This window comes from Brachionichthys hirsutus, chromosome 4, assembly GCF_040956055.1.
Source record: "Brachionichthys hirsutus isolate HB-005 chromosome 4, CSIRO-AGI_Bhir_v1, whole genome shotgun sequence".
Taxonomy (NCBI): Eukaryota; Metazoa; Chordata; class Actinopteri; order Lophiiformes; family Brachionichthyidae; genus Brachionichthys; species Brachionichthys hirsutus.
Window position 1 is genome coordinate 12944919 of NC_090900.1, and position 10112 is coordinate 12955030.

General features: G+C 44.1%; 1 protein-coding gene across 1 annotated transcript in view; it reads left to right on the forward strand.

Moving 5' to 3' along the window:
- neff1 (neuronal intermediate filament family member 1) overlaps positions 1 to 5113 on the forward strand; it is a 5660-nt gene extending 547 nt beyond the window's left edge. Inside the window, exons 2-5 of the mRNA XM_068760903.1 lie at positions 739 to 1056; positions 1274 to 1398; positions 1632 to 1909; positions 4902 to 5113. Coding sequence (XP_068617004.1) covers positions 739 to 1056; positions 1274 to 1398; positions 1632 to 1909; positions 4902 to 5113 — 933 coding nt within the window. The remainder of the gene's footprint in view (positions 1 to 738; positions 1057 to 1273; positions 1399 to 1631; positions 1910 to 4901) is intronic.
- Positions 5114 to 10112: the final 4999 nt, after the last annotated feature.

The following is a 10112-nucleotide window of genomic DNA, read 5'->3' on the forward strand; positions in this document are numbered from 1 at the left end:
GGGTCATTGCCGTACTGCCATGTCAGCTGTTGACAGCACCGCCTGCTCCAGTAGAAAAAGCCTGAGTCAGCATTCGGTTCATCAACGCAACAGTCCACCTCAGCAGCCTGCTCATGTATGTGTGTAACCAGAAGACATGCAGTCTATGGTACAGAGAGTCTGCACTAAGCAACACAAATATAGCATGGTACTGCAGGTACTTAATGCATTTCATTATTCGATTGGGATTATGTTAATAATCTGTTTGATTAGAGTTTGCATCAATGCACATATTCCAGAGGTTCCACCAGCATCACTGCTGTTAGCAGGTTGTTCAATTCATTAACTACCCATAGTCCCATGCGGCGTGAATGACTGAGTTGTCTCAGTGAATCTCAGTTCTCAGTGCAGTCAGGGGGCACACTTCATCCTCCCTGTGGCACAACTTCATTTTCTAAACAAATGTGTAATGGAGCTCACCTCCAGGAATTTGGTGCCCTCCCCTGGTAGGAGGACGTCTGGCTCTGATGAACTGTGAGCAGGCTTTGAGTCATCTGTCAAAAATGCTTGATTCAAGTCCTGTCAGGAGTTTTTGAATACATTTAGTGCAATTACAAAAAAGTACAATGAAGTATTTGAGCAGAATGTGAACATATGTGCCATTTTCTATGTACGCTCACATGGATTACTTAATAACAAGTGTTATTGTTATTTATAGATTTAGCTATCATTTCCATTTTCCCCTATTCCTGTGCTCAGGTGTCGGTCGAGATGGACATGAGCAAACCGGACCTGACCGCTGCCCTGAAGGACATCCGAGCTCAGTATGAGAACCTGTCGGCCCGGAACCAGGCCCAGGCAGAGGAGTGGTACCACTCCAAGTTCACCAGCGTGACTGAGGCGGCTGCCCGCAACCAGGACGTCATCAAGCACTCGAAGGAGGAGCTGATCGAGTGCCGCAGGCAGGTGCAGGCCCGCACCCTGGAGCTCGAGGCCCTCAGGGGCCACAACGAGGCTCTGGAGAGGCAGATTGCCGAGATGGAGGATCGCCATAGCAATGAGATTGGAGAGATGCAGGTAAGCGAGGGACACGGCACGGTGCGGTTTTGGTGTTTCATTATGGTTTCATGTTTATTGATAATTAGATAAAAATCATTCTAGTAAATGTGAATAGAACAAACCATAAGTCTCAAGGGAGTCGTATGTCATTATCTGCATATTATAAAGTAACTTTGTATTAGACAGAATCACACTTCCTCATACCTACGATGGCAAAGTGATGGTGTTTGTGCAGGATACTATTCAGCAGCTGGAGGCGGCTCTGCGCAACACCAAAGGAGAAATGTCCCATCATCTGCGTGAATACCAAGACCTGCTGAATGTCAAGATGGCGTTGGACATCGAGATAGCTGCCTACAGGTGGGCTTAACTTCAGGACGTATCGTCCATGTAAAAAAGCCACTACCTAACATCAGAGAAACCTTTTCAGAAGCCTCCAGCCAAGATCAGCGAGAAAAAGCAGCAAAAGAACATTTTCTGTTTGAACATTTTCAAGTATATCAGAAAGTGAAAGTCTGTCTGTCTGTCTGCCTGTCTGTCTGTCTGTCTGCCTGTATGCCTGTATGCCTGCCTGTCTGTCTGCCTGCCTGCAGGAAGCTACTGGAGGGTGAGGAGTGCCGCCTCAGCTCGGTTGGAGGCGCGATGATCCAATCTGGCTATCCCGGCTTCTCCTACATGTCCGCACGCTCTTACACCCTTGGAGCCTACAGGAAGTCTGGAGCCAAGCCAGAGGAGGAAGAGGAGGAGGCGGAAGAAGAGGAGGAGGAGGAGGAGGAAGAGGGAGAGGAGGAGGGTGAGGGAGAGGAGGAGGAGGAAGAGGAAGAGGAGGTGAAGCAGGCAGAGAAAGAAGAGAAGGAGGAGAAGAAGAAGGGTCCCACGGAGAAGAGCAGCAAGAACTAAACCGCTTGTTTCAGCATCATTATCATCTTCATCACGATCAAACACAAACTCCAGATGCCTGACACCCTGCGTTCTTTTGTTTGCTCTGTAAACTCTGCTAGATGGAGCTTTTAGATGGGATTAGACAAGAGAGTTTAACCCGTTTACTGCATGACATACACCACAGAGACCCGCAGTTCGGTAATCCTTCCCGATGATATGAGCAACAGTGAAAGTTCCATTTACGATCTATAGTCCCAGCGGGAGCAACCAAGGGCAACAATGCCATCAGCGCGCACACTGTAAGATACGCGCACAGATCCGAGGGCGTGGTCCAGCCCAACGTTTATGGTGCTATCAGAGGTTTTCAGGAAAGAGCTGTGGAGTACTGCGAGTAAAACGAAGCTCTCAAGGACTGAAGCTCCACCCACACATTCCTAAATCCAAGGTGGTTGCCCAGGAAGGTTTAGATCTCGCGCTGTGCTTTCCTTTCCCCCTTTCAGTTACACTCCATTGCCTTCTGCATCTCAGCCTGCGAGGACCGTGTGAAATGTACCGCTAACTGCTCTAGCCCTTTTCCAAACCCCTTTTTATTTGCTGCCCTCAGTCTCACCACGGTGAGAAGGCCACACGGAGCTCAGAGAGAGCGCCCTGATCGGAGCGCCGCAGCTTCTCAATTACTAATTGCTTCTTTGAGAATGGAAAAAGTAGAATTTAAATTGCTGCTCTATATAATTTTTTTTGGGGGGGCGGGATTAAGAATAGCTCCCCCTGATTGATTCATTTGTCATGAAATGTATCGGCTGTCTCTCCTGAGTTTAACGTTTACCTACAATCTACTTCCTTCATTTCCCCCCGTCTTGGGAGAAAACGTTTTTTCTTTCTCCTTGTACAATCGTGTCCCTAATTTCCTTTAATTTGGCCAGATTAAGGAGGCAGACTGTTTGTGTCAGGCATCTGACGATGACACTGACGGCACTCGACCCAGACTGTAAACGGCAGCTGCACATCCACTGCAGGAGTCACATACAGAACGGAGCTGCATATAAGGGCTAGTTTCACCTTAACCCTTTCTTCTATTACTTTGAGATTTTTCATTTCTATTTTATCCCCTGTTTTTTTCCTTTTTGATAAATGAATCAATCATTGAGCATGAAAGCATGGCCTGACTCTTTGATCTTGAGCATCTGTTGGATGGGATAGATATGTGCTTGTTGTGTGTTCAGTTAAAATATTTGCCTTAACCATGACTCAAAGTGAAAATAAAACATGCTGTGTGAAAGGAGGCTTCAGAGCAGACCTCTGCTATACAACTGTGACTGTAAGTGCTGCTATCTCATGCAGTGATATCCCTGTCAAAGCCAAATAAAGTCATTTTAAAACACTCTTTGTCTTCAATAGTATTGGCACATACACACACAGACACACAATTTTGATGATGGATAAATACATATATACAGTACATATATATGATGGATGCGTTTTACTAATAAGAATCAATTCATGTGAAAGTAATTTTACTCTACCTCGGGCGCTTGCAGCAGAAATTGAAAACATGGATTTATAAAAGTAGGATTTGTAGTTGAGGTTTGAGGTAGTATAACGTGAATCAATGTCGAGATGACAAACTAAACACAAAGGGTAGATAGGAGAACAGACACATTACTTAAAAATTGAGTGGTAACAAGTCTCACAGTTGAAAATAGGAAAGCAATAAAATCAAATATGATGTGTTTATTGCTGGTGTGAAGCTGCTCTCTAATTTTGATCTTTAATATTCCTCTGTTTTCTGAAACCACCACTTCATATCAAGACATAAGCAGTTGGAGCGTATCCCAGGATTCCTCTGTAATAAAAGCTACTGCTAAGAACGACGAGCTTATTGATCAGTCCGACGAGCTGCGACTCGACTTCTCGTCTTCAGAGACATCCATGAACAAATGCTTTATGCTTTTAAGTACTTGACGGTCGCTCTTCAGTCATTTATCATATCTTAGATTTAAATTGCTTCAGCCTTTACACTTCAACTGCCATCGCAAATGCTTACTATTATACCGACACCATAACCTTGTAATCTTTTAAATCTCATAATTGCTGCTGATTAGCCCCGCCTCCGCCTTTTGCACCATCGCCCTGACGTCGCTGCCACTCATTGTTCCGATATGAGCATGGCTGCCTGCTTTCATCTTTCCTTTCATGTGTTGGTTTCTCGGGCTGAGTGCTCCACACCATCCCGTCCACCCAACAGCAAAGAGTGATCAACATCCTTTGATCCTTTGATGTTGACAGGTCAGGTTCCTATATAACTGTAATCTGCAGTGTGATACTCACTCATCATCGAGTGACTATAGTAATGGAAAGCCAAAGAGTCTGGTCAAAACAGCCAGTCAAACCATTCAACATGAACCGACAAGCTGATGTCAGACAGCGCTGCCTTCTGAAGACACCTGCAAAGCCCGTCAATGAGATGCTGCCCAACAAACGGCTTCCCAAGAGAAACCCGCTGCCGCCAAATAGGCTCCCACAAGTCAACAGGGCAGAAGGGGTGCCCCCAACAACCCGTGAGGGGCCATGCATCTCCACCAGAGAAAGAGTCTCTCGCAATGCTGTTTCCTGTACCAGAGGCATCCCATCCACCAACGTAAGACCAATTTACCAGCACAAGAGGCAGGAAATGAGGACGTTTGGACCACTGGAGGTAGAGAAGCCCTCCCCATGCAAGTACCTACAGAAAAATTCTAGACAATCTAAGTTACCTGACATGGGGCCGTTTCCAAGACCATCTCATACTGCCGTGACGAGGAAACCACCTGTTCCCAAACAGACGGAAGTCTCTCCTGTGAAAATTCGTCAGGCCAGAAACTTTGTGAAGGAAGCCAGAGAGCAGACGTTTGTTCCAGTGAAGCGGGAAGTTACCGACACCAAATACACAAAGAAAAAGGATTATGGGAAAGTCCCTCAATATCTGATAAAGCTGAAGAAAGAGCAACAGAAGGAGGAGGAGGAGGTGCAGAAGCTGGTGAACAAGAAATTCCTGGTAGAAGACAGATGCAATGGAAGTCTTCTGCAACAGAAAGAGCGGGGCAAGACCAAGACAAATGCTAAGTTTATCCAGAGCTTTAGCGAGCTCAAGTTACAACAGACCATCTGGGATCGAGCCAGACCCGGCCGTAAAAAGGAAGAGACAATGTTATGAGAGAGGCAAGAAGCTGTTCAGAACCAGTGTGATTCTGAATGTGGACTGCATATTTAAACAAAACATGCATTCCCTTTCTTTTCTCTTTTTTTTTTTTACCTCTAAATGACCTCTAAAAACTGGGAAAAAAATGACCAGGAGGTCTGGATCAGGCCAGGGGGCGCAGCACCGACCTAGCAGCACGGCCGCTCACAAGTGTTCCTTTAACTGGAAAACAACTGAATGTATTATAATTCACCACAGTAACACTTTCACTAGTTAGTGGGGAATCCTGTCAGATTCTGGACCAGTTGAAGGTTACAAGGCTTGCTGAAAGGCACTTCAACACTTTTTAATTATCTGAGGTGTCTATTTATCTACTTTGATGCTCAGTCCCAGTCCTGCACGCCACCCCACATGTTTGTATGTGTGTTGTTTGAGTGTGTATGTGTGTTGGTGTGTAAATAGAGAATATTAAATAAATAAATAAATGTGCTTCAGACGATCAGCGAGATTGATTACTCGTGTCCTTATAACCGGGACTTGCCCGTGATGTAATGTTCTTGGTTGCGTGTAAATAAGACGCCAGTATGGTGATTTCAGCTTGGTTTATTCTGCCGCTCGACCGGCCATCTTGACTTCCATTATAAATTGGTGTGAACAGCAAGTTTATGATGAGCAAGAGAGGCTTCAGGTAGGAGAGTACTGGAAGACTTGGTGGTGGAACCAGGAAGTGCAGAAGTGGGACACAGGAAAAGAGGTAAGTTAAGAAGAACTGGGACAATAAGAGGACCAGAAGAGAGGAAACAGGAGTACAGGGAGATGAGACGCAAGGCAAAGGTAGAGGAGGCAGAGGCCAAACAGGGATTGACTCCCCCAGCCATGCAGCAGAGCCGTCCTTGGTTTGGCCATGCCGATGTCGGTGCTGGTGCGAGCTGAGCTTTGCTGTTGTGGCGACGCATACATATTTGAACCGCTGTCCTCCTCCCTCCGCTGTCCCTCCCCGAGACCCTTTGAGCAATAAGTACTGGACCTCAGCATTTAACAACCTCATTTTCTTGTTCCTGTCACTGGAAGCCCACATGTAATCACATTTAGTCTTTACAGCCAGTTAAACAGACGGATGGCTTCTGGCAAGAAGACATCACTATGACCTTGCCAAAAAAAATGAAGACGTCCTGAGTGGTTTTGGTTATTCTAGTCTCCTTCCTGGGACTTCATATCTTACACTTTGCACCATAAAAGAGAGCATTTGGCAGAAAAGTGCACTTTCTTGAGCTCTATTCTGTATTCTCGATGATCTGGTCCCTTTTCTGTTAAAAAATAAACCCCATTCATTCAACTCTTTGTCTATCTCGGTCTCTCTTTCTCCCTCGCTCCCACCGTACCTCCACAGCTATATATAGACTTCTGCATTGCAGATGTCCCACCGCCCTGCAGTTCTTGAGGAGCTGAGGACACCCAGGCAAAATGCTTGGACTGTCTAAAACATACAGGCGCGGGGGGCAGATGAGAAGGCGTAAACTAACTGTGATCCATGAAGCAGCGCTGTTACAGCCGGACAGGACGCTACACAGTAGCCGCGAACATTTATAGTGGGTGCAGCATAACTCAGCAAAGTCCAAGCTGTCACACTGCAGCAAGGATGAAGTGTCCCCCCCCCCCAGCGTCGACGCCGCAGTCATCATCTTTAGGTGGGGAGGAGGGTGGTCGAGACAATTCTTTATTTCGAAAAACGAGCAAGTAACGGCGACAATGAAGAAGCAGCAGCCATTAAAGGACTAATAAGAAGTAGGATTTCAGAAATCTATTTTAATGTCATACTATGTAAGTGCTGTTTGAAAATATCATGATAATAAACTGAAAATACAGCCTATCTTGAAGAACCCTTATTTTTCTATTAGCATAGGATATTTTTACAATTCATTGAAAGCCGTTCAAAGAAAGGTTGAAGAAATAAAAGCAAATTAATACATTTGTTTTTTGCTTTAATGTTTTTGTAATTAATCTGACCTGTGTTTAAATCCATTTGAACTTTTGCACAGTCAAACGACTTATTTATTGCTATAACTATTTTACTATGCATCCTCTGTAAAGCGATTTATTTTGAAAGGTGGTATACAATCGATTAAGAAAGAGTAATAATAAATAAATGATCTGCTCAAAGTCACCCATTACTGAATGGGTGACTTTAAATCCACTGAGCATCATTCACGACATCCCGTGAAGCTGCGAGGCCCTGGCCGGTGAGTCATGAGCCGGTGGGCACACATACAAAGTCACAAACACACAAACTCACTCCCATTCCACCCCCACGTGCAATTCTAGTGAGCCTTTGCTGCCTCCCAGTGTTTAAGGGTGGTTTTACAAGTGAGATTGACTTAAAGAACACATATGATACTCTTTTTCCCACAAGTTAACGCAGCTCCCAGACTAAATAGCAAACAGATGCTGCAGGACAGCATCCCTCTTTTCTGTCTCAAAGAGCTCTGTCAGAAATGCCTTTGAAACCAAAACTGAAACAAACAGCTGTCACCGTAAGTTAGGTTTCCTCCAGGAGTCTTTCTGTACTTGATTACAGAACTCTAGTCTGGAACTGCCAGGGAACAGGACCTCTAGTCCTGTTCCCTGGCAGTTCCATCCTCAGCATCCTTCTACCGATATAGTCCCCGTCTCTCCTCTGGACATGTCCACACCATCAAAGTCTGGTCTCTCTGACCTTGTCTCCAAAACGTCCAACCTTCACTGTCCCTCTTATTGTCTCATTTCTAATCCTATCCAACCAAATGAGAACCTCAGTATCTTCATCTCCTCCATTTCGAGCTCTGCCTCCTGTCTTTCCCTCAGAGCCACTGTCTCTAAGCCGTCCATCATGGCTGCCCTCAACACTGTCTCTAAGCCGTCCATCATGGCTGTCCTCACCACTGCCTTTTAGACCTTTCCCTTCATCCTCGCTGACTCTCTCCTATCACTTTTGCTCTCTCTCCTTTATATTGCAGAAGTGTTTGACCTCAAGAGATGTTTGCTACTGGAAAGAAGGCAATACAATTTTACATGACTTATCAGGTGATTATGGAGCTAAACAGCTTGTATGTGTGTTTATTTTTATTTTTATTTATTTATTCATTTTGAACTTTATTAACAAAAACAAAACAAAGCGATGTGTGTTTATGTTAACATTTATTATCTGTATGAAATTAATCTGAGGGCAACAGTCTGTTCACTGAGGACAGCAGAATCCTGCACTGGTTATCAGAGAACCTGCCACTGATCATTGTTAAACGACACACGCTAATCTAATAAATGGCCATTTATTATTTTACATCAAAAGTACAGCAAATGTGTTTTCTGCTGATTAAGATTGGAATATGTATTGCTCTTGGTAAGGTTAATGAAAAGTTTAACTTTGTTCCCATCAAACACTTCATCATCACATTTACAGTGAGTCAGCGTGTGTAAAGTATGAACCATGGGCAATCCCATGTAAATGATGAAACATCTCAGAAGGCCTCTTTAATCGAGAATCTGCTCAAAAATGGAGTCCCTGTTATGTAATGAAGAAAGAGGGTACATTGGGTCATCGGTGATGCTGTATGTGCTCGGAGAATCGATAATAGGAGCACCTTTCCATCAGTGTTTGTGCTGAATGTAGCCCACACCTCCAATGACATCAGGGGACTCGGGCGACAACATCAAGTTACCCAGAATGCAGCTAAACAGTCCCAATGGCGCTTTCAAAATAACGCCTTGTGGCACACTTGAACGCCAGCCTGTCGATCAGGTAGACGCGTTTCTGTTGCTCCCAACTCTAGTGAATCATCAAAGATACAACTACACACCTCCTGAATGAGAGTATCTCTTTAATCTGACAAAGACTAACTTAGTTACCTGTTAACTGCAGAAACCCTTTATTTTAACTCAATAAATAATGGTAATAATAAGACCAAACAAGATGATAGTTGTTAGTCCTTCTAACAGTAGTAGTACTACTAGAATACAGCGAAAGAGAGATGTTGTTAGTCCTTCTAACAACGATCATCTTGCTTTGTTGAAATACACCCATCATTGACAGAGATGTGAAAATATTCTACTTACATGCAGTTTTCTCTTGCTGTTGTTACTTTTACTCCTCTCTTACTGACCCGCCTGTCTCCTCTTCATGTATTATTTTCTTATCTAGACTAACATTTCTGTTTGAAGCTTCTAAGAGACATATTTGTCCTGTACTCGAGCTGACCCCATCATTCTCTGTGTCTAATCACACGAAGACTCTCGTCCTTCTCGTATCCATCCTGTTTTTGCTTCCCACCAGCAGTCTTTGCTTGGCCCCTTCAGCTCCAGGCCTGAAAATCACCTCCCAACAGTCCAAAGCTCCAGCATGCCATTAAAGTGCACATCTAACTAATTAGCTACGGTGGCAACGACAAAAAAAACCAAGCAATCATTCTCTCTTCCATTCACATTTACCATTTTACCTGCATTGCATGTTCTTGGTGATGGGAGGAAGCCAGAGAGCCCACAAAGAACCCACGTATGCAGACACAGGTAAAACCCTCATTTAGAATTTCAAAGATCTTTTTTTTTTTAAAGAAAAGAAAATATATATTCACATTCACTGAAATGTTATGGTATTACAGTTAAGTCTGCTATCTTTTCAGGCTATTTTAAAATGCAGTCATTAAACACAAACATTAAGATATCATCTGCTTTTTGCAGTAAAATAAACTACTTACGTCACACTGAGATACAGTTTTTTTGTCACTTATTATTATTATTATTATTATTATTATTATTAATGATAAATACAAGTGGACCCAGAAAGTGGACTTTATTTTGAAAACCGGAAGTCTTCTTCTTCTTCTGCTGCTCCTGCTCACTTCGGATCGAATGGGCATTTCCAGTGAAAAGTGTCTCCGGGCAAAACCTAGCTGGGAGGTTAGCGGAACATCTGTCACGACAGACACCGAGCGTCTCGGAGCACGGACGCCTCGCTGTTGCCTTTAGGCGACGACCTGCTAGG